Source organism: Daktulosphaira vitifoliae, unplaced genomic scaffold, assembly GCF_025091365.1.
Source record: "Daktulosphaira vitifoliae isolate Bord-2020 unplaced genomic scaffold, ASM2509136v1 Scaffold_2, whole genome shotgun sequence".
Classification (NCBI taxonomy): domain Eukaryota; kingdom Metazoa; phylum Arthropoda; class Insecta; order Hemiptera; family Phylloxeridae; genus Daktulosphaira; species Daktulosphaira vitifoliae.
This window is the reverse complement of record NW_026099573.1, coordinates 32,404,433-32,431,296: the sequence shown is the minus strand read 5'-3', so window position 1 is coordinate 32,431,296 and position 26,864 is coordinate 32,404,433. Positions and strand designations below refer to the sequence as shown.

At 26.5% G+C, this 26,864-nt stretch overlaps 1 protein-coding gene across 1 annotated transcript in view; it reads left to right on the top strand.

Annotated features, from left to right (window-relative positions):
- LOC126899860 (nephrin-like) overlaps positions 1-26,864 on the top strand; it is a 170,936-nt gene that overhangs the window by 130,433 nt on the left and 13,639 nt on the right. Inside the window, exons 6-7 of the mRNA XM_050675089.1 lie at positions 14,122-14,273; positions 20,160-20,358. Coding sequence (XP_050531046.1) covers positions 14,122-14,273; positions 20,160-20,358 — 351 coding nt within the window. The remainder of the gene's footprint in view (positions 1-14,121; positions 14,274-20,159; positions 20,359-26,864) is intronic.

Here is a 26,864-nt window from a genome sequence, read left to right as displayed (position 1 = left end):
TAAGAACAATTACAGAAATGAATATGAAAGGAAGAAGAGATAGAGGAATACCAAAAAAAACCATGGAGGGATGTTATTGAATGCGATATGAGAACGACTGATGTGGGCATCATGTCAAGTGAAAGTTTAGGATAAAAGTGGCCGACCCCAAGTAGTTGGGTTAATGGCGAAGAAAAAGAAGAAGAATTAGTAATTATTGATATAAGTCATTGATGTTAGGTTGAATATAATAATTATTCATCGATTATTAATTAAAAAATTACTTTAAAATATGTCAATAAAAAATCATTATTTTATTATAATATATAAAACTGATTCAAATATTAAAATTACTTTTTTCGACTTAAAAGAAAAAAATAATTGAAATAAGTTTGACGTTATATTATATGTCAATTAGATTTCTATAATATTCATTAAAATCAGTGTACTCGTCTTATAAGGTATATTGAAATAAATTAAAATACAATACCGAGAATTTTAACTCATAAGTAGCATATTTTTGAATATGATAATCCTTTTTACTGTATAGATACAAATGTATACTGTATCACTGTATAGATTTTCAAAAAATGTATATCAAATGAAAGAAAAATATCTATGGTTTCAATAAAAAAATATATATATTTTTTAATTTGTTCATTTTTCAATAAAGTATAGCAATTTTTAGGAAAATAAAGTTTAAAAATGTCAAAATTTATCAATTCTAAAAATCGTAATTTTTTGGGAGTTTTTCACCATTTACGGGGAACGAGGGTACAATTTTCAATTTATGAGGGTAATATTTTCAATTAGATACAATTTGTGATCTTTTGACGTATTATTGAAAAAAATCGTTCCAATGAAAGCTGAGAAAAAGTAGTGACAGATATAAAAAAAAAAAAAATAAACACATCATGATAAAATTAATACTTTCTCAGCTTCTCATCGAAGCAAAAAATTAATATAAAAAAACTTATAAGATTTATGAAATTTATTTTAAAGATCCATAAGATGTAATAACTAAAGTATAGTTTCGATATAAGGAACTTCATAATATAAAAATAGTATCATTGTGTACACATGTATACATGTATATCTCTTAGTACTGAAAGTTAAAATTATAGAGGTAAACTTTAAATCGTGAAAAATAAGTAAAGCATACCTTTGTATAATAGTTCTATTTCATGTTACAATGATACGTATATTTCATTTAAACATCGTAGAAATAGTCTGCTATAGAAATAGACCCATTATTACTAATTAAACTATTTCTAAAAGCAACAACATAAATGTTATTGGAGGTAATTACAAATCACATGCATTGTACAATAACTTGCGTTAAAAGATTGAAAGTTACTATAGTTGTAAACATTTCTTATGACTGTGTAGTAATGGATAGGTAGTTTTAATTAATTTAATATATGTACGTTTTAGGTGACCTCATAAAAATAATAAAGGTTTAGTTATATTTATATATGGTATTCAGTAAGTAAGGAAACCGGTCAATTATTACAAACAATGGAAAACAATAGAAATTTGTTTCCTTAATTACTGAATATATGTAAATCTTCTTCTTTTGCAGTATGCAATCTAATGATTGGTTTGCAGCAACTTTCATGTTTCTCTATCACTAGTCTTTCCTTCAACTCTTGATATGAATTATATCCTTGGTCTTCTATTATCTGACTTATGTATTGCAATCTTGTCTTCCTCTATGATTTTTTTCACCAATTATTCATTCTAAGATTAATAATAGCAATCCGTTGTGTCTTAAAGTATGACCTACTAATTCAGTTCACCTTTTCTGTATACTCTTCCATATTAGTTACTTCTCAGATACCCTTTCTAAAACTTCTTCATTAGTAATTCTATCAGTCCAACTTATCTCTTCCATTCTCCTAAAGCACCACATTTCAAATGCCTCTATTCTTCTCATTTCTTCTCTTGAAATAGTCCATGTTTCGCATCCAAATAACATAAAGTTTATATATATTAACGATTATTTAAAATACTAAATATAATTTTACACTTTTCATTAATTTATCTCAACAATCAGTTTGTAAGTTGAAAATACAAGAAAGCATTTTGTTATGTCTTGGTAGTTTTGATAATTGGTGTTTTTATTTTCTTATTTATACAGTTACTAGTGTAAATTCCTTAATTTTTTCTTCATTTCTCAAGATATAATTTAGTTTTATAGCTCTTATACTAGCAATCCATTCGAAACAGCTTTTATAAATTTTGCATTACTCAAATGTGTTGGTGCCTCATAATATTTAAAAAAACAACAAAAGAAGGGACTAAGGTAACGGGTAACATTAAATTTTTTATTTTGCAATTATCATGGTAGTCATTATTAAAAAAACTTAATTAAAAAACGTAACCAGCTGTTAGCAGTATAAAATAAGAATAATGGTTATGGTATAGAAAATATTTATGGTTGTGAGCAGAGAGAAATTAGGGTTCGGTTAAGATTATATTTTTAATATAAAGTTGAAGTCGGTATAATAATGATATTTTAATTCTTATAGCTACTTGAAAGAGGGTAAATTCATAAAAAAAGTAAACTATAGAGTTAATTTAGTAAACATTTTCTAATTATGTAATATTTTATAATATTCGATAATATTTATATTATTATTAATTATTTTCATCAAACGTGTCCACAGGAATTTTCAAGGAAAAAAAAATTTGTTTAAAATTTTTAAAAATCATTTCCACTATTTAACTATCAGAGAATGGTAACCAGCGCCCTTACCACGGACAACGCGTTTATTTGAAAACCACATGCCAAAGAGTAATAAAATAAAAGTCATTTGACTGTTGATATAAAAATATTCTGGAGTAATAATTTGCCCCATATATCGTAAATTTTAATGTTGTCCTTAGACTATCAACTTAGTATTTACAAATTATGTTGAATTTAATAAATTGTTTGAAAATTTATTTTAATGGTACATGGCATTTAAATTGTTAACATAATTCGTTCATTAGGTATTAAACTTTAAAGTTTCAAATAATAAGTTCAGTTAATATTCATGCATAATATACAAATACATGTAGCTAATTATTTATGTACGATGTCGCTATTCACATATACGAAGATTTAATTGTCAATTATTACTTTATTAACAAATATGCTTTCTTTATTGGTAGATAGTGTATTTATAAATGTTAACTCACAAAATTGTACCTTACTACCATATTTAAATCATAACAGTTAAAGTACTGTAGTATTATAAAATTCATTGCACATTGAAATTCATTTATTGTGAAATTCAAAAGCTTCCTGAAGTGAGTAATATTCAATTTTATTATTAAAATTACACAGATTTTTCATTTTTGTTTAACTGAGCAAAGAAATTCCTTTAAAGTCTCTCCAAAAAATCGTTTGATATCGTTAGATGCATACAAAATACATTTCGTCAATGATTATCTGATATAGTTTTATAGTATTGAAATTTCGATAGTATTTCATTTATATATCAAAGAGAATATAATTTCATATGTTATTTTAACTTATTATGATTTATTTTTCTTATGATGCTAAATTAGTGTGAGCGTATTTTTTTTAAAAATTCAAGTACGACGATAGTTTCAAATTAATTTTACGAAAAAAGTAATTTTTCAAAGTGTTACTTAACATTTTACATCTTTTATAACATCTCAAAATAAAATTGTGTAAATCAATTAATGTATTATTAATTGTTTTGAAATGTATAAATCAGCGTTTTACTATTACACAAATATTTTGGATTAATTTTATTTTATTGTTGGAATTAAAATTACGACATTGATAACATCAACTAAATACAATTTTTAGCTTCGATGCGATGCTGAGAAAGTATTAATTTTACTATGATGTGTTTTTTTTTGTGTGTCAGTTACCACTTTTTCTCAGCTCTCACCGAACAGATTTCTTTCAACGATACGCCAAAAAAACACAAATCGTATCTAGTCGGAGACATTACCCTCAAAAATTGAAAAAATTCCTTTCGTTTCCCGTAAATGGGGGAAATCTCCAAAAAATTACAAATTTAAAAGTCGCTAATTTTCGATATTTTATCAATTTATATTACTTAAAACTGCCATAATTTTATCAAAAATGACCAAATCAATAAAAAATTTTTTTATAGATGCAAGATGTCTCTACCTATCATTTGGTATATTTTTTTTATAAATTCAACCCTTTACCTGCCCACAGGGGGGATTCAAAATGACAACTTTTTCACAAAAAAATAACTTTTGAAAATACTGACACTTTTATGTATATATTAAATTATAGCTTATGTAGTATACTTTAATATGGGAAAAACATTTTCGGACTTGGCTACCGAATGCTATAACTTATTGAAAAATGTATGGATCAATAGAATTTTTTTATGAGAAATAATATTTATATCCATCTTTCATTGGACATACTTTATCTTAATGACGATATAAATAAGGAAATAGGAGATCATATAGCTTTTGGAATAATCCAATAATTTTACAAAATTAAACATTATCTACAGATTTGCATTGAAGCGTTTTTTTATGATAGTGATTTTAATCACTGTCAGATATCATTATACTTGACTCAACTATTCCATACGATCTCACTATGATTGATTTTTTTTTTTTTTGAGCTATTGTAAAAAACAAAATGGAAATTAAGAATAAAGTATTTATATGGATTTGGACAAACATCTTTTCAAATGCTCATAAAAATTTAAAAAACAGAAAATGTAAATAATTTGTTGATATTGCATTATGCCATTTATTACATGATAATGAATACTATTGAGTATTTTTTAGATGATTAATCCACTATTAAAAAATTGTACCGTCATTTATACTTATATCTAAATCATACCTGAATAAGACTGTTGTCTTATTAAGGGACAAAACTTTCATGCAATCGCCTTCGGTATTCAAACTAACCAAATTATCCGCGAAGTTTTGGTTTATAGTAACCAAACGAGTATGCACTCCAGGCAACAATGTAGATCGATTTAGATGCAAGCTTAGAAGATACAAATTGCACACAAAATACCCATATACATATTATTCTCGGTTAAGAAAGTTTTTTTTTTAATTATTATTACATTATACAAAAGAAAAGTTATTTGACAAAAATATCTTGTAATGTTAGAAATTTATATTTAAAACATTTGTATTCCGTTTCTCGTTGTTCTACAACAGAGACAAAATTAAAAATTAAATAATTGATTTACTTAAGGCTTAATTCAACAAAGTTAATTTAAAAAAAAACAGTAATTTAAATTATGGTAACTTTATATTTAAATCGTAAATTACAAATAAGATGGACCAGATATTTGTCCACAATTCAAGTGTAAAGAAACAAAGTTGTTATTGCCATAATTCATTTTAGACAAATAATAACAAGACACAAAGCAAACTATAATAAAAACAATGTGGTGCTACGTGTACTAAAACTAGCTCTTGTTATTTTATCCTCTACACAAGGTTTGTACGGCCAGGTGCTCTTTTGTAATTTGTAACGTATGTCCCTAGGGTAAAACGTTTTCTGTTACAGCGATAAAATGGGTTCAGGGAAATTAGACTTTTTGTCAAGAAATAAATACCCCGTTTAAAATGCGCGATGACAAAATACCTCCGATTTAACACTACCTCTTGTTTTTAACACAATCAAGTCGTTTTTAATTTTTTTTTTTTTTTTTTTGTTAATTTTTTTAACTCAATAAAATAATAACAATTTTCACCGTAAGTACAAATGTAAATTTTGAAAAATTACCTTTTTTACATTTGTAATAATATTTTTTATTGTTATTTATAATTTAACGAGTAAATGAAATTTCCAAATTTCAGTTTTCCAATGAATGATTAAATATAAAGTTCGAAAACTTTTATAAAAAAAGTTTCAATTTTGATTGCCACTCAAAAGTCCCATAAACTATTTATATTTTTATTCGACCGTTAAGTATATTAAATGTACAAATATCACAATACTTTGATAGTTACGTGTAAAAAGAATCCCAAGGCCTTTCATATCTTACAAAAACGTTAAAACAATTTTTAATTTTATTTTACCTTATTTTACATAAAACCGAACGATTAATTTATATAGATTTGCGAAACTAAAAAAAATATTTTTTAATACACATTATTTTTATTTTAAAGAAAATTATTTTTGTGTAAAAGTAATTGACATGTTGATCATTTTGTAAGTAATATTCTTTTTTTTATATTAATAATCTCTTATTCTGAGGTTCAATATTTTTATCACTAAAGTACATTTTAATATAGCTAGTGTTTTTTTTTCAATCGTGTTCACGCTATTTTAATTTCTGATGTTTGTTTCGTTTGTTTTCGTGTAAAAATTCTGTATTTCAAGATTTCGAAGCATTATACCATTAGTAAAATTGCAGGTAAAGCTCTTCGTTGGTGTAAAACTGTAATTTTTTTCAATATTTCTATTGTTTACGTTTGTTCGACTATAAGCCTAAAAAATACGACAAACGTATTGTTATTATTATCAACTCACAATACCTTCACGTTAAATTAATTATTATCGCACAATTTCAAAATACCATTGGAAAATCAAGTATTCTATGTTTGAGTAATCAAACATATGATTATAATTTTGATTATTTTAAAAATGGGAAAGTATAAACAAAAAACAATAATGTGAGTTCCTTAGAAAATACTAAAATTTTACTCGAGTGGTGTTATATATATATATATAATAAGTAATGTTACATTGAAAAAAGACATTCTATTTAATCAGTTAGACTTATTTTGTAGTTTTAATTATTTTAAAACAAAGTAAAAATATACTATATATTGTCACACTTATATTTTTAACGTCATTTCAACTGTTATTTTTCTTTGTCGGGTGTTTGTGTGTTCTTGTGCACGTCTAGTTATTTTTGCAATTAATTGAGGTGAAAAAAACGTACGTCTTCTAGTTAAACAGAAAAGGGGAGAAAAATAAAGGAGGGTACTTATTCTGCCCATGACATGACCGTCATTGTACATACGAGTTACTTTACGAAAAACACTTGTACGTGGTGACAAATTCTTTTTCTGTTTCTCTTTGGGCGTACAAGTGTAGGTAGCTTATGTTGGCGGATATAAAAAAAAGAAGAAAAACTTATCCCTCGACTTACAGTAATTGAGATCACGTGGTATAATGTACAACTACCACTCGAAATTTTTTTTTTTTTAATAAAATGTAGCTCTTGGTGTAAGTGCACAACAACAATGCAACGGCAACCAAATGACATTCAAACTGCATCTTGAACTCACAATTTTTACTTTTCATATCCAATTATTTATAAAATAGTATAACGTCACTATTGTTAAAAAAACTTTTGCATCAATACATCAGCTGATTGCTTAATTATGCCTAATCCTATTTTTTTTTCAAAAGTATAAAATTATAATCTTTTTACAGGTTTATAGTACTGAATTTGTAATTAAAGAAGTAATTAAATTATATCAATTGCTTAAAATTGTATCAACTTCATTATATAGAATCTGAGATAATACACTTGAAAAAAAAAATACTTTTTATTTTAATTCTAAGGAAATTGCACGAGGAACGTTATTCAGTAATATTAATGTTTAAGTAACTTTTATAAAGCGCTTAAACCTTCTAAAAGTATGAAGGGAATATCATAGTGTTTGTTTTATTTAGATATATCGATTAAAATTTTTTAACTGAATTACCATCGAAAATCTTTTATAATACAAAATTATCGATTTAAATATAGTCATAAATTTTTACAAGGCAGTCATATTATTATAGCAACGAGTGAAAAATCTATGCTGTATAAATTTTGAATTATACGCACAATAAGTACTAAAGAAAATCTTATCAAACTCTTTTACTATGATAGTTGTCAATTTCATACATCTTGCATTTCTAACATATAAATAAGCCAAATAAAATATATCATCAAGTACTGGCTAAATCAAATAATAAAAATGCAAATAATATTTGAATTAAAATCAAATATAAATATTAGTACACATTACATTGTTATTTGAAAAATTAGGTAAAATTTAACCACTACACTCATTTACTTATTTTTTAAATTGTATTGTTCAAATTCCATCATTGGGGTAACTACCACTGTCCTCTAATCAACATATTGTATTTTTTATGCGTGCATGTCTATGAGACAGTTTTTTTATTATATAATCTAGATAACATGAAGTTTTTTTACTAAGGAAATTTTAATGACTATCAATATTGTAAAAGAAAATGTTACGGGTACTCCCCTATTTCAATTTTATATAAAAATTATGTAGTTCATTAGCGCAAAATTTAAAATAAATAAAATTATTTTATTTTAAGGAAAGGTTATATTTTATTTCAATAAAAATCAATGGTTCTTATCACTACTATTTTTCCTACAAAGTTAAGCTTCTCATACAAGATACTGAATTTTAGACATTCAAAAGAAATACATATTACATACATAAAGTCATTTTGTCTGAATGTTGTAGTTTATAAAATTTATAGTAACTTGTATGCTATTTATTTTCTATATATAATTAAACTTAAAGAGTAACATTGCTACGTACTAACGTCAATAATCAAATAGTATACTTGTTAAAGTTACACTGTTTACTTACCTGAAACTGCCGTTGGCACAACAAATACAAGAAAGCTTTATTAGTCCTGTTAAAAGTGTTTTTAAATAATCATGTCTCTTTCAGACTAAGTTTAAGACTTATTTGTTATTATTTATCGCTAATAAGAAAAAATTAAAAAAATGTTTTTTGATTTGTTCCAAATTACAAAATGGCTTTTTTTAGCCATTTCCTTACAAAAAGTTTTAATGTGTCGATATCAATTTTCAGACAAGTTCTCATTGAGCTACAAACATTTTAATGCATAGAGTGGGTATAAAATACGGGTGATTATGTGATATTTATATATACCAAATCGAGTTGTAGCCCACTCCATACCCACTGTATGTATAAAAATGCTTGTTATTTCAATGAGTACTTGTCTTAAAATTGATAATGACACATCAACATTAAAAAAAAAAAAATGGCTGTTTTGAAATTAAAAAAAAACACATTTTAATATTTTCTTATAAGTTAAAAATAATGAAAAATTACTTCTAAAACGTAAGATGGCAATTTTTAATTATTAAAAAAAAATTTCAGCAAAACGATAATTGTATCAAAAGTTATATCAGTGATAAAAGTGATATCAGTGAAGTATCAGACACTCTATATATTAGAGTATATTTATATCAATTCTATATTCACACTTTATTTATCAATTTTTAAAAAAATCATAACGTATTTTTCGGATGAAATTTAATAATTTGAGTAATGAAATTTAATTGAAAATATGCACTCGCACAATTTTATTTATGATTAAAACATTTTTATTTAGGTTAAACTATGGGCGAGTGTAAAATCCCTAATGTGAATTGCTACTGGTACTGTCGAGCTATCACTGCGTGACAGATTTATGGTGCACGATTACACCTTGTATAGCTCAGGAAATCCCCCGGCAAAGGGAGTTGGCTTGCACTTGATGGCGAATCCAGTATTCCTACATTACACCTAGAGATTGGCTGTGGAGTCATCGTCAGTAATTTACTGCGTTCCTTACCACTTCCAACTGCCTTTCTTTATCAAACAGCAGCCGACAAACCAATGGCGTTTACATGGCAAAATTGCCCTTGCTTACGGTCACGTCTAACTAGAAATATTAATTTTGCTCATACACTATGGTTACAATAACATCGAAAGCAAAACGAGATCACATTTGTTGCTCGCTCAGTTGATAAACTGTCAAATGATCTGAATAATTAGGCGCCGGAAAATTTTAACATGTATTGGTTGTATAATTTTTAACAATTCCCAGGCCGTGCGCTTAAAATAACGTTTAGACCAGTCGAGTCGCCATCGAGATTTAAACACGCTAAAATACATGAGTTATAATTGTACGCGTCATCTCATAAATAATAAATTGAAAAATAACAATGTTGTTATTGATTGTTGTCATTACAAAATCGTTGACTTTTTAGTATTTATCAATGAATGGTTTCTAGACATTTTCTCCTCGTACAGATATTGGACAAATACATTTATAAAAATGTAAATTATGAATTTTATAAAATTATTGGAGCTTATACACTAAACCGCTAGGTTCATTTAGTCGATGCATGGAATTTGTATTTTTCTCAAACAACTAGGAGCTTATTCATAAAGGAAAGTGAAATTGAAACTCCATGATATATCTTGTTATGTAAAAATCATGATTTCGTGTCATCAGTAGAAATAATCTTGAGCACAATTAATTTTTTTTATAAAAATAAGTTTTTAAAGATTTCTCGTCAACACCGTAGACAACGAATCATTATCTTTTAAGCGTTTACTACAAAATAATTTGATTTTTAGTTAGCTGCAAGTAAAATATTGTTATAAAAAACGAGTAATTTGCTTAATTTTGTTCATTGTCACATTTTGTTCGTCTGTAATTATCCAATTTATAAGAATGTTTTTCTTTTTTAATCACCCGACTGAAACGAATAGAAGTTTTATTGGCCTTCTTGTAAACATGGTTACGCTGTCGCCTCTACTGTTGTACGGTTGTCGATCGTAAATCGGTCGATAAAAACGTCGTTTCGAGTACCCTCTTCCATTTCCCGATGCTCTACACGCGCTTATACCCGTATCCGAGAAACAGCAGTAATATTTAGGTCTCGGCTATGTATAAAATTTAATTGCATTCCAGATTACCCCTTTTATAACACAACAATAAAGCGATTTCGGCTTAATTGGTCAGCAAAAGGACGTCGACGATGTACTTTTGAAAGAAGGAACTGTACAACGACCTGATCCCTATTCTATTACTAACATAACCAATATCTACAGCACAACTTAACCTGATCGTTTTCTCTTTTGCTTCTAGGTACTTTTGGTTTATGCTTTCACGCAAAGTTGTGTGAAAGCAAAATTAATTTATATATTAATATATGACTGCGTTTACAACGCATTAAAAAAAAACCCAGCACAGTGGGGTCGCGACAAAGTGGGGACCTGGCATAGTTGGGTCAAGTATAATGATATCTGACAGTGATTAAAATCACTATCATAAAAAAACGCTTCAATGCAAATCTGTAGATAATGTGTAATTTCAAAAAATTATTGGATTATTCCAAAAGCTATGTATCTTTACATGATTTCCTATTTCCATATTTATATACAGTTTACAAGTTTTATGATTTATAAGTGTAATATATTTATAATATATAAAGGGAAATGATTTTATTTAAAAAAAAAAAAAAGAGGTATATAAATATTATTTTTCATAAAAAAATTGTATTGATCTATATATTTTTCAAAAAGTTATAGCGTCAAAATATAAAATAGAATTTTTTTACAAAAATCGTATTTTTTTTGAATAAGTTTGATATCCGTTTTACTGAGAAGACAAAATTAAGACCGACATTTTTTTCCATAATAAAGTATATTACTTAAGCTATAATTAATGTATATATAAATATGTCAATATTTCCGGAACACTTTCAAAAGTTAAATGTAAAAGTTAATTTTTTGTGAAAAAGTTGTCATTTTGAATTCCCTACTGTGGGCAAGTAAAGGGTCAAATTTATAAAAAAATATATACCAAATGATAGGTAAAGACATTATGTATCTATAAAAGAAAATTATATTGATTTGGTCATTTTTGATAAAGTTATGGCAATTTAGAGATTGCCCCCATTTACGAGGAACGAAGGAAATTTTTTTAATTTTCGAGGGAAATGTATTCGACTAGTTACGATTTGTGATCTTTTGACGTATCGTTGAAAGAAATCGGTTCGGTGAGAGCTGAGAAAAAGTGGTAACAGACAGAAAAAATTAAAAAAAAAAAAGTAAAACATATTATAGTAAAATTAATACCTTCTCACATTGAAGCTAAAAATAAAATGAGTGTTTACGTGGTAATTTTCATACACCGGTTATTAATTAATTACATTTATTTAAACGATATTGTTCTATAGCTTATTTATGATGTTGAATTTACAAATATTTACGCAGGTTATACATTTCATAAAATAAAAGTAAAATTAAGTTGTCGAAAAGTGCATTTAGAAGTTAATAGTTATAATGTCTTGATCATTTTTTCTTCAAAATTTTTGTTTGATATTTAACTAATAGTTATACATTGTAAATGTTAATTTACTGGATTGTTTAGTATAACCATCACTATAAGGCTTTCCTATTTTTGTTAGTTACTATAATTTTTTTTTTATTACCAAGAAAATACTTTACTTAATTTTTTATGAAAAAACTATTGAAATAATAAAATAATATGTATTATGTTATATTATATATCTTAGCGATTCTCGTAGAAAATTGGCAATTAATGTGTCAATTTAAAATGTTAAAACTTTTCATTGTAGATTATTAAAAAGAGTTTTTAGACATTATTTTGGATCCAATATAAATATATATATATTATGATAAATTTGATTTATAATTTAAATAATTAAAATGAGATTATTCAAATGTAATCGTTGAACGAAATGAGAAAAGTTAATTTTTTTTAGATTCAAAATAAGTTAATTTTGTATTCTCTTTTTATCTAAATACAGTCATGAAAAACAGAAAACGAGACAAAACAATAATAAGATAATAATAATATAATATGATCAGCAATGGCAAGGACAATGGGCTTTTTGATGGTTTGAGAAAAGCCATTTGTACAAAACATTGGCAGGGAAGGTGGTAGTGGTCGTTCGACCAAATTAAAAGTCGTAAAGGTCCACTGGAAAAGTTTTTCACTTTTGAAAGACCATTATTTGTACAGTCAGCGGGGAACGTAAAATGATTTTTACTCCCTCTCGGCGATCAAATTTTAGATAAGGAAAAAGTATCTTTAATAAGATATTACGTGTTTAAAGGCCTCCAAAACCGTTTAAAAGTATAACGGGTAGGAAAAATTAATGAACGATGGTTTCGGAAGATAACAGAGAAGATGAACGAAACGGTATTCAATTACCACCTCACCTCGGCGCTTTTAAACGTTTACTGCTCTGGGCTCTTTAGTTCTATTTGATACCTATTATGGCTAATAAATTCAAAAGCGTTAAAAAAATAATAACCGAAAACAGTTCCATTTTTCGAATTATTCTAATGCTTTAACTATCCAAAATATCAGCAGAGTTCTAACTATAATAGTGTATTTTTTGAGAGAAATTGTCTTATCATTGTAATTGATTACAAACGAAAATTAAAATGGTTTGTAAATTCTGTGGCTATTGAGCTTCTATTATATAATTATAATTATGTAAAATTGACATTTTATGTCGGCCCACGGCGCATATTACATGCTAACGTTGCTCATTACAAAAACCAGCAGTCGTTATTTATTATGCAGTCTATCTTCGGATTTCCTGGATTACAATATTCTCCAATAGCGCTATCATTACCGACGATTTATTGAGCCAACGGTACAACGGTTTAGTGGGTGCGCTCGATCAAAGGCCAGGAAAATGTTTCATTCGATTCTAAATTATTATGTCTAATGGCTGGGCTAGGTTCAACAACTTTTATTCAATTTCAACCGATCCCAATGTGTAGAACATCATACTACGCACCTATTGTTATATTGCTCGGAAAAATCTGTGAAGACATTTTTCCGGCATTTCTAAAATACAGCAGCTGCCGTTCAACGTTTTGCAAATTGCCCGTGTTAGACCTCATCAATTCCAACGCTGAAAGTCTTTTTACGTTATGGTTATTATATTTCATTTTGAATATAAAACCGTCGGCTGGTCTGATCAGAGTTATTTTTCGAATATTAATTTTACGAATCGTTAAATCACTTCAACCGTTTCGACTACTCGGCATAATGTAGTGAATACACACTATTGTTTTTATTCGATTACAATAAGCAACAATCAGTCAATATTATTTTTACCTTATAATATTGCAAATACAATATCATTTTTCTCCAAACACTATTTTTCAACAAAATACAATGACTCAACATTAGAATTTTATATTTTTCAGAAAGAAGAACAGTCAGTGTTTTAAGTTATTTTGCTTTTAATAAAAAAAATAACTCAATTAATTTTTATGAATATGATTCTTATAACTTTTTGTAAGTCTAACTAATTTTTTATTTTGAAATTACAGTTCGTCCACTATCAGTTAAAATGGTTGGAGAAAACCGTCCGATATCTGCTGAAATTCCTGTTAATGTCAGCTGTCGTATAGTAGGATCAAAGCCACCACCATTAGTGACTTGGTGGAAAGATTCAGTTCAACTTTCGGATGCAAAACAATTGGTAAGTTGATATATGATTGATTTCATTATTAACAATCTAACGATAAAAATCGTGTAACTTTATTTTTACTCCAAAAAACTCGATAAAAATAAGGTTATTTAATTATTTTCATTAAATACTTAGTTTACTTAGTTGTACTATCGGGTTAAACAACTTTCTTCTTCTAGTTAAAATAATACATACCGAATGTTTCCCATAAGGAGTTGCGTTTTATTATATACATACACATAAAAATTTCTATATCATGTGTATCGTGAAAAGTTTTTCTTTTTAAGTTTTTATAAGCATTGGCCGAAACCCCCAGTGCAGTGCTTATTTCAGACATGCACTAAATCCGATATTCCCTCAGGTTTTTGTTCTCCATAAATTTCATTAAACCTTCGAACTGCCCTTTATCAAAAACTTTTGACTTTCCGTCGAATCATATTTATATTTTATACATTTCACAGATAAAACAAAAAGTGAACTTCAAGACATATCACTCTTTACACATGTATATTTTTAAATTCTATATGAATATTTTTATTTGTAAGGTTAACTTAGTTTCAGAGCTCCTTAACAATTGTACAAAATATTATTTTAAAACTCAATAACTACAATAGAGTTAAAAAATATGAATGAGAATTTTTAAATTACGCAGATCAGAAAATTTCACTAACAATACCTTAGAAATTTAATAACTTTTAGAATAATTTTACTAAAAATCCTATCATAAACGAAATAGATTACAGATTAGGGAGATTCTTACGACAATCAAACTCTTACCTTTCACCTGCATATACTAATGGTAAGCATGATCGAACGGTTAAACTTAAAAAACATAAAAAATATTAAATACTGTACTTATATTTATATAAGCACAATTATATACTGTTTGTATAATCGTTTACCCAATTACATTTTCGTTGAAGCGTTTTGCGATGGTGTATAAATTTAATGTAAAATTTCTTTGTATATAACCGTGTGATTGTACGAAGATTCCGTGTTCTTCGTAAGAATAAAATAAATAATGGCTACGAAAAATTTAATGAATTGATAACTAAAACACGTGTAAGAATTAACTTTATTTCTTGCTAATTATCTTCAATTTATTAAATTTTGATTAATTGATATCGGGCAATATTTAAAGTTCAATTTTAATGCAGTACATTTTTTAACAGTAAATGAACTTGGTTAATATATCTTGGATAAGATATATGGTATTTTATGTCATAACTAGTGATGGGAGAATCCGAATTTTCTGAAGTTTAGAAAACCGGATTTTTAAATTCCGAAATCCAAAAATATAAAATCCGGATTTCAAATTTTCCTCTACAAATCCGGATATTGGTTGTATTTTTTTTTTTATTAACAGCTATATAGTGACAACAGCAGTTACAATAACTGAATACTTGGTTAAGCTATTCGTTTATTTAAATACTTAAACATATAAAATGAAATTAAATTTAACCGTTGAAAAATTGAGAAAAAAATACTACTTAAATAAGACATAGAAAAACGGCTCTAAATGATTATTACATTGGAAGAAATTCAGCGGATTTAGAATTTTAAGAAAATCCGGATATATTGGCCATGACTAGTTATAACATATGTGACCATATGAAAATATAGGCCATGGCTGTGAGAGTTTATTAAAAATGAATAATGCATCACACTGGGACACGCAATGAAATAGGTTCGTGGGTAACGGGCAAGACTCTTAGAAAATTGCCGGGGACTACAATAATTGAATAACAATCATTAATGAACACAACCGTCCTAGACGATAGAAACAATAACGTCGAAAATACGGTGGTTGATCTTAGCGAGTCGAGGGTTTCCGAAAAAGCGCATACAGACGGTAAGGTTTGCAAATTAAGCCGACTTGGAAATTTACATACCGTTTACAATATTTTTACTATTCCCGGGTTGTAGTAAAAAACAGAGAGTTACATATTTTTTAATCATGTTGAGTACAACATGAATGTATAAGCTCTCAGATACAAGCGATTCGTACACGTATAGTTATGCATGTTTTTTTTTACATCTTTCCAAGCATTGTTTTATACCGGATATTCCGAAGCGGTGGTAGCTTTAGCTGGAAATGGTCCAACCCCTCACCCTCTCCTTTCTGACTTTCTCGCAAACAACGAGCAATTCCCTTTTCTCATCCTTTTCCTCATTTCATCTGTTATTAGATTTTCCCCGCGGCCGTCACCAATTTCGACCGCGGTGATTAACCGAATGAATTCGAAACTGGCTGAGCGTGAGAGAATCGGAAATGAGAAGACGTAACGGTTGTGCGGTCAGTACATAATAATATTATTATATTAATACAGCCGTGCAGAATTCCCTGACCGGATAAAAACTGAGACGCGAAGATTATTTTTCACTCGGATAAACACGACGACGACACCTCACTGTTGTATTTCCACACCCATCCCGTTTGACTTATTCATAACTTTTGAATAGACTATTTAGAACGATGAGCTGTTTTTTTCATACGAATCCGTAAAGATTCAAAAGTGTCAGTCATACATATATTTATACAGAATGTTCTAAGGAAGTTTTCCAACTGTGAAATAAAAAATTTAAATGTTTTTAGTTTTGTAAAAACTTTATACAGGGAGATTGTTTTAATATTGAAAAATACATTTTTCTTAAAATAATAATCGTATTAAGTAATTTATTTTGCAAGTTATAACTATTTAAAAGTATAGTGTGAATGTGAGGTGCCGGTTATGTTATTTTCATTACGCATTACTTTGTCACGCTTTTCTTTTCTTTGAATTAAAATATATTAATAACTTACGAAATAATATTTAAAAAGTTGTTATCGACCCGTCATTATCTCGATTAAATCATAATTTTTTTATGAGCTAATTAATTATGTATTAAACAATTTAAAGAGCAAAAGAAAAAACCTGATTAAAAAAACCCATCATAGCGTGGTCGCGGCATTGCTGTGACTAGTATATATAATATCTAACAGTGATTCTATCCTATCCAAAAAACAATTTGATGCTAATATAATTTCACAATAATTTATATATTTTCCACAATTTCTATGTTTTAATATCTTACTCAAATATGAAATGCTTGTTATATTATTTATATTTGTTAAAAATAATGTTTTTTTTTTTTTTTAATTGTGAATTCATTTACAATGGCGGCCGATTTTACATAATAGAACTATTAAGAGGAATTTGTTTTCAATATTTTTATATACTTAAAATTTTAATTTGACATAGGTTAGAATTATCGTTTTGAAGAATTTTCAAAAATTAAGTTGAAAAAACATTTTTACATGCGTGAGAGATCTCTTTCCTTTAGATTGGTTTTTCATTGGATATTTACAAAAAACACACAAAAAAAAACTCATTGTCTCTTTTATATTGCATTAAAATTTCATTAGAATAAAAATTTAAATGAAAAGTTATTGAGAAAATGAATTTTAGAAAATGCTAATTTTTGACGGTATTGTTATTTCAAATAATTTTTCTAAATTTTTTAAATTTCCATAACGATATCTTCAAATAAATTTAAATTGGGTCTTTTAGACGCATTAATCATTAAAATTTGTCCAGTGACAGTTGAGAGTTTTCTAAATCAAATTTAATACTCTTATATTGCATAACAGATGAAGTTAAAAAAACCTAATAGTTAATCATTTTAAGAATAAATAAAATTAAAAAACACCAAAAATATTTTTAATGGTATAATTATTTTAGAAAAAATTGAGTGCCCGATGTTAAAAGTATCATCCTGCATGTTTGATATCATTTTATATTAATTAATGTTAACAAAGTCACTTTAACGTAGCCAATTTTAAATATTTTATAAGCGAATGGTTTTAGTTTTAAAGGTAAAAAATGTAATTTAGTAATTGAATTATGACAATAGTATCTTTCCTATTATAAACAATAGAAGGTAAGAAATATAAGATATGTTACTACCAATTATAAATTTGTTTCATTCTAAATAGAACTTTAAAACGTTTTTGACGATAAAAATGCATATTTAGTTTATTTTTATTCTAAGTACACTCTAACTTCGTCTGAAATTATTGTCTAAAGCTAAAAGGATAAATTTGGAAGTGAAAAAAATTGTTTACTTGTTGGCCAACTCAGGACTATTATTTACAATAATTTAAAATATAATAAAAATAAGTTTAAATGAATATTCTAGTCTAATATTTAGCTTTGAGAATATTCTAGGCAAAGATTATTACGGTAATTTTACATCACTATTAATAATACTTTAAAGCTTGCTAACTATTATCCATCCAATAATTAGATTAACCCATAACTTGATATAATTTTAAGTTAAAAAATTATCTCTCAAAAAATTCATAATTTTTTATTTTAATAATTTTTTAATGAATAAACTCCTGGTTAAGTTTTTATTTTTAGTTAATAATTGATTCTTAGCGTGCAAAAAAATGTAAACTCTAGAAGAAGAATACAAAGACCACTATGTCATTAATTTCTACAAGACATCTGGTAAAGGCTATTAATAAAATCTTTAAATTGATAGAGCTGAGTGCTATACAAAAGAAAGGTTTTCGAAGCTAATAAATACCAAAAGAAAAAGTGTAGCTCTAACAACACCCTACCGCATACATAACATTACTTCCTCAATTTTCTTCGACATAGTCTAAGGAAACTAAAAACTCTAATCCAATTCTGCAATAGATTTATAGTTTTCAATGTTGTGGGAAACTAAAATCTTTAAATAATGGTGGCCAAAAACTAAAATAAAGCATAGTTCTTTTGATAAAATTGGTTCAACCTAAAATTTAACCTTCCCTCTAAATTACAGTTAATCTTTGTCAATTAAAAAATATGTTATCCAAATCAAACTAAATACATTTAACAAGTTTTATGTTTTTTTTTCAATGTATAATTCATGGAATCTTGTCAAATTCCCCAATATTTTAATTTTTTTTGTGATTACTTTATTACAAATATACTAAAATCACCAATTATGTGCAAATAATAAATACGCATCTTATTAAAACTTAAAATAGTTGTATAACATTTAAAAAATTAGAATTATCAACTTTTATCATTTATATTCATCAAAATGTAGTTGAATTAAGATTAAACATTTTATTTAAAATATTTTTATCTAGTTTAGGCCATATATTTATAAAGATAGAATGAATTTTCCACACTTAATTTTTGTATTGTAATGTTGATAAAATACATTATGTTAAAAATATTATTAAACAAATTACTTAATAACTTTTATAATTATTTTTATAGTATTCATAGTAAAGTCTGAAACTCCCCCATTTTTATATTTCCTTAATTCTAGAATTTTTGGTCTAAAAAATAATAAAAATACACATTAAGTAATAACAAATAATAGATATGCTTAACAAGATATCTTGTTTAGGATATGTTTTTCACTGGATCTGTTAATAAAGTTTGTGGGTTTTGATTTTATGATAAAAATTATACCCTTATAACATACTATGCATAATAAAATGATAAATAATAATAATATTTTAAAATGATAAAAATCGTGTAACTTTATGAGATACGAAGAAATATAATACAGTTTTATTGACAAAAATCGTGAAGCGATAAAAGGTCTTCATAGAAGATAACCGAGCCGTTTTTATAGTAAAAATAATACTATCAGCCGTAAACGTGTACAACACAAATATATTTGTTACTACAGTACATAAAAAAGAAACCACTAGTTTGACTGCGAAATGTATCTATCACCCCACGATTATAACTACAGTGATAAGCGATAACATTCAATAAGTTAGAAAAAATTATTTTATGTCTTATTATATATGTATGTGCGTTAGGTGAATGACTTAAAATAACATTAATTTTTCTAAGAAATAATGTTCCTTTTTTTACCGTATTTATTGTTTTGTTTTCTTTGTAGACAAGTCCGGATGGTAATGTGACAACTAGTGTATTGACGTTTACACCGAAAATTCAAGATTCTGATAAGTTGTTAAGTTGTCGAGCTGAAAATACAGTACCTGATACAAATACAAACAAGCACATCAAGACTGATCAAAATCATCAGATATCATCAGCAAATGTGGTTTCATCAAATGAGTGGAAACTTAGCATTTTTCGTAAGACAAACAGAAATTTATCTCAAAATTTACTTGTATATAAATTCAATAAACTTTAATTGTGTAGAAATCATCTTACTCCGATAGAATTTAGTATCGTGATTTTGGAATTTAGGATTTAAATACTTAAAGAATGGATTTTAAGACAAATAGTTACATTTAGTTATACTGGAATCAATTTACCCACCAAACTTCCTTTCAATGTGTTCGCCACAAATAGCAAAAGGGACTAATTAGGGTGATGTGATTTAAGAGAGTATAAATGCTTTTCAAGCTTCATTCTAGTCTATCTCTATCTACGGAATTGTACGAATAAATCAAATTACATTTGCCTTTAATTTCAAAATGTTAATAATTCAATTATTGTTTGGGACAATTTAAATTTACGGTTGGTAAAATTAATAGCAAGACCAGTATAAGTATTATTTCATTGCATTGTAACATATCAATGACAAAATTATTGCATAGTACTGAAAATGCATTAACTATAATTATTCAATTGGTGACAATGCAACATTTAACATGCTAGTGATTTTATTTCTTTATAGTAATCTGGTAGACTGACATGATACTTGTGTTATATTTAACTTGAACATTTTGTAAGCCCATAAATGTATTTAAAGATATAAATTGAAGACAGTTGAATTTTTAACAACATCATTCCTATACAGCTTATATTTCAAGGAAAATATAAGCAACTTGTAGGTACATATTCTTAAATACCACCTGTAGAATCAAACAAAAAATTCTTCTACGGTTAAGTAAGGTAATTTTTCTTTAAACCTTATGTTAAAAGATTTATTATATTTTCTTTATATCAAAAAAAAAAAAAAAATCTATGCTATTTTTCCATAATATTTCTTCCAACAATTAAAAGGTAGTTTAAGTTAAAACTTTTTACTCTTTTATTATGTGAAAATTGCCTTAAATAATTTTTTTTTGAACAACCTTGCATTTTTTATGGATGTATAGTATGTTAAGATTTATCATAATTAAAATAAAACATAGTGTCATGTATATATTATTAGTTAAAAGTTAATTATCTTTAAACCATAGGGTAAAATTACTCTCTTGTTATGCAAATTTAAATAAAAATGCGCATTTTGAGAGATATTAACCATTTGAGAATATATGAAAAACAAAAGTATTACTCCTTCTATTATACAATATAAGCAAAACAACTTTATGATGGCTATATATTCATAAGCTATTTTTACTTGGTAAAGGCGAGACAAGATAAGGTGTCGGTTAATTTCCATAACTAACGCAATACGGGCGAATAAATTTATATACACACTATTTGATATATATATATAGAGAGAGAGTGAGAGATATGTGCGTGTACTCGAAGTGTTCAAGTACAACTTGAGTATTTTGCAGAGTATGCGATTTGATGATCATAATAACTTGAAAAATAGACTATTGATAGATCAAATATTACATAGAGACAATTCATATCTGCGACAAACAAAAAAAAAAAATTATAACCCAATCAAAATGGTTATAGGTTTAAATACTTTTTTCATATTTTATATTTTTAAATCTAGGGATTTAAATTAAATAGCACAAAATAGTTAAAATATAGATAGCTCAAACGGTTATTTGATTATTTTTAGATCAAGAAAACGTTTATTGAATGAAATTTTAGTGGATTATATTTTATGAAAACAATCTCAATAATCATATTTGTTAACTTAACTAAGAGTTCTTGACAAATCTATTCTAACGCAAATTATGAATGCCTAAATATCTATAAGTATGAGGAAAAATAGGCTCCCCAGAACTTTATGCTAATTCTAGACGTTATGATCAAGCTATTTTGTCCACATCAACCCTTATTTGTCCGTAACTATTGCCTGAGTTTCCAAATTATTTCTCATTCAATTACAAATAATAGCATTGCTTTGGCTTAGCTTATTAACTTTCAAACTCATTTTATATTCATTGTGATAAAAATTAATGAAAAATATTATACGATTATCGTTTATGATAAATGTAAAATATTCAATGTACATACAATCCTATAAATAATTTTCTATTGTACTGTTCACTCAGTTTAAATACTAATTGCTCCCCTAATGTCAAACCTGTATTGGTTGACTATTATTTTGTCTATTGGAAAACAATTATAATAATCAACGTGTAATGTTTGTTAAGGACCATTTCCTTGTTTAGCTAATTCTATTATCTTCAATGCAGCCATTTAATTCTTGATTTCAATTATATAAAAAAATGTATAGAAAATAACTAACTAAATATTAAAAAGAAGTATTTTAATTATTAAAATAATAGAATGCAATTATTTTATTTACTTCTAGATATAGAATAATCTAATTTATAAAGTAATTATAAGTATTTCAAGTACAAAATTGTCATCCAAAATAGAAATCCTAATTTCAGAAATATAAAAGAAAATATATGTCTTGCTGGAGGTTAGGATCATTAAAAAAAAATACTTATACTCTTAATAATGATCGATTATCCCTAAATACATTAATATTAATAAAAATTTTAAATTAAACCAAACTTTATTTATACATAGGGTTCACCCACATTGAAAATGTTGATTAAACTAAAAACGATTACAAGATCATTCTTCGTTTAATGCTAATACCTTTACTAATAATTGTTGGCAAAAATTATTTACGAATTATATTTTTTTATTTTAAGAACGACAATTGAAGTCTTACTATTTTGATAAAAAATAATGAAAAACTTGACGGAGCACAACATTTTATAACACCCAGTTTATATATATGAATGTGAAAAAGCCAAGCAAAATTAAACAATCATAATTCTGTTAAAATTTATTTTAATTGAGTGGACATTTCTGAGTAAACGTCGTATTTATCTGATATTTATATGTGACTTCTCCTTCGCATCAATTCCTAATTATCGAAATTACTAGTAAATTTCTGTTAATGTGTCACAACAATTTTTATAATAAATTAATATTTATCTGTTTTGTAAAAAACTACTCAGTAATTATTTTGTTTAAATCATTTGTCAGATTTTAGAGCTAAAAAAACTTTGGTTTTTTAAAAATCATTTTAACTGGAAAGTTACTTAAAACTTTGACGTAGACTTTTAGGAATTTATTACTAATTGTGAAAAATGACTGTAACTTAGCTTTTCAATTTTTATACTGAAGAATAAATACCTTAGGTGTAATCTCTCAAAAACTTTTATTTAATTATAATATTATATAATATTATATAGAATAATTTGAATTAGAACTTTCAAAATTTTATGTAAATATCCTATAATTTCTATGTTTTTTTTAACTTAATTCCTTAAAATAAAATAATTTTACCTGTACAAACTACTTACTTGATATAGCCACATTACAGATAGAAAATATAAATATCTAATTTAGCTTTGATGTAAAGCTTAGATGGCATTAGTTTTAATATAATATGTTTATTGTTTTTTTGTGTCTGTCCCAACTTTTTCTCATCCTCACTGAATCGATTTCTTTTTAAAAGATATGCTAAAAGATCACAAATGGTATTTAGTTATACATTGCCTTAAAAATTGAAAAAATCTAATCAAAGATAATTCAGTTTATTTCTTCATTTACACGATAGAGTATAATTGGTTACTTATCTTCCATATCATAAATTTCTTGTACATATTCTATTTTTTTCTTTTAGAATAAATAATTTTTTTAAATAATATTTAAAATATCACCTTTGATATTAAAAAAATATTCCAGCACTGAACATTAAATGCAAACCAATTTAAGTCAAAATAGTCAAAATAGACGCTATTTTTCATGAATTACTTGTCATACATGAAAACCAATCATTCTTCGTGGCATCAAAATCACAAATATTATAAATATATAGAACAGAAATTACTTGTAATTTATAATTAACATCCGTCTACTTCGTCTGTTGATTTTATATTTTTAACTTTTGAAAAATGTATAGGTCAATGCAATTATTTATGCTAGCTTCTATGCAAAGCTGAAAACGTATTAATTTTACCATGATGAGTTTATTTATTTTAATATATTAAATTAAAGTTTATTTAATGTGTTATAATAGGTGAAATGAGGAGGTCAGTGACAATATGCGTGGACGTGATTGGAGAGGTGGAGAGTTTTAAGTATTTAAAGTCAGTTGTGCAAACGAGTGGTGGTATTGACGAAGATGTAAGACACAGAATTAAGTGCGGGTGGTTGAAGTGGAGAGAAGCGTCTGGCGTCTTATGCGATAAAATAATTCCAATGAGGCTGAAAGGTAAATTCTACTAGACTGTAGAGAGGCCAACTATGATGTATGGTACAGAGTGTTGGATGGTTGATAAGAAAGTATTGCAGAAAATCAGTGTAGCAGAGATGACAATGCTTAGATAGATAAGTGGAGTAACTAGATAAGATAGAATAAGGAACGAGCATATAAGAGGGAGTATAGGTGTAGCGTCAATCGTGAATAAGATGAAAGAAAATAGACTTAGTTATGTTGTGAGGAGAGAAGAATCCGAAGCTGTAAGAATAGTTATAGAAATGAATGTTGAAAGAAGTAGAGGCAGAGAAAGACAAAAAAAGAGATGGAGGGATGCTATTGAATGCCATATGAGAACAGCTGATGATGTGGGAGATCGTGTCAAGTGGAAGTTTAGGATAAAGGTGGCCGACCCCAAGTAGTTGGGATTAAGATAAGGAAGAAGAAGAAGATTTAATGTGTTATAGTTAAAATAAAATTGTCCTGACGACTTTTCTATGTGCAAATGGCCCCCATAGTTAAAAGCATGCTCTTTTATGTTGAAAATTTATATTTTCCATTTTTAACTTTATATTGCTATAACTTTTTGAAAATGTATGGATCAATACATTTTTTTTATAAATAGTTTATACATACCTCTTTCATTTTGCATACTTTTTTATAAAATCTGATTAGTCTTTTGTCAGATATTATCTATACTTGTCCCGACTATGTCACGATTCTACTGTGTTTATTTTATTTTTTAAGTGACTTTTCATTTAAGAACTATGCATAAAAAAACTTTAATCAAGCAAAACCAAATTATTTTTAGTTTTGTCCTTTTACTAACAAAACAAATTTTTTGGCAAAAAGAGTCCTTTTTAAAAACACACAATATTTAATTCATATTCATAATTTTAAAACTAATTTTTAAGTAATTCACCGATAGTTTAATAATGTTTTTTATCTCTATTTTGCTAACTTCTATAATTTTTTAAGAAATTTTGTTTCTTATTTTAATTATTCCATTTTATGAAGTAGATATTTCATTTATATTTATGTGTAGATAAAAGCTGTAGGTATGCAACTATTTCTATACAGTAGTATTAGTTTAAAACTTTTTAAAGCGAATTTTTCATTTAAAGAAATACGTTTCCGTTGACTCGAAAAACCTGTCTCTCCTTCAGAATTCCAAGCATTCAAATTAACCAGCCAACATTTCAGCGACTTGTCAAAAAAAAAACTGTTGGGCAATAATCGTCACGTTCCCAATAAAAGCATTCTTTGGGATACTGGTAAAGGGGTTTCCACTGATGATGGCGTGTTTTGTTATTGCTTTTCGCCTACCGTTGCCCTCAAATCGAATATTATCCTTATCTTGTCAACGTCTGCGAAATTTATTTTAGGATAGAAAAAAAAATACCAAACGTTTATCTGATATGTCTACAGTTTGACATTCTCTAGTCGCGACCACATCGTTTTTCAAATCTATAAACGGTCGTTTATACATAAACTGCTGTAGACAAAATTTCTATGTTAGTCAACAATAAATAAATATATGTAAATATAATCGGATATGTTTGCAATTCGACTAATATATCATAATATTTTGTTTCTATTGAATAGCGAACACATAAATGAAATAAATCACTATAGTTTAACGATGACAGTATGCATATAGATATTAAATTTACAAATAGATATGAGTTATGTAAATTATTATTCTTTATACCTACTTTAATGATTTAATGTGTATACTATTCCTTATAAGCTGTATTCTACTATATTAAAAATGTTCGATATCAAACTAGATCCTGTACTTTCGTTAAGATAACAGTCTCAACAGTAAAATAACTATCTTGTTAAGTATGAGTTTTTGAATTAATTTTGATAATCTGAAAATTGTACATAAAATTGAGAAATAGGGACATTTTTATTTATCTCTTATAAAAAATAATCTTATATTTCAATACTAATAAATGAGACGTCCAGTTCATTTTTTTATAACCTAATTTATTTTGATAAAATTGTTTTAGGCATACTTTTTTTCCCCACTATTCAAATGACGATGATAAATTGAATAAAATTGTTGACTATATAACTCTTCCTTTATAATAAGCATGTATTGAATAATTTATGACGCAACTGAAAAATATTTATGATAAAATTATTAACAAAATTGTTTTATGTCTTACCTCATTTAGTAGCTTTTATTTTATTTGCAATAATTATTCAGACATATCAACTGATACTAAATATAAGAAAGAAAAATACATAAATTCTCATAAAATACATTCG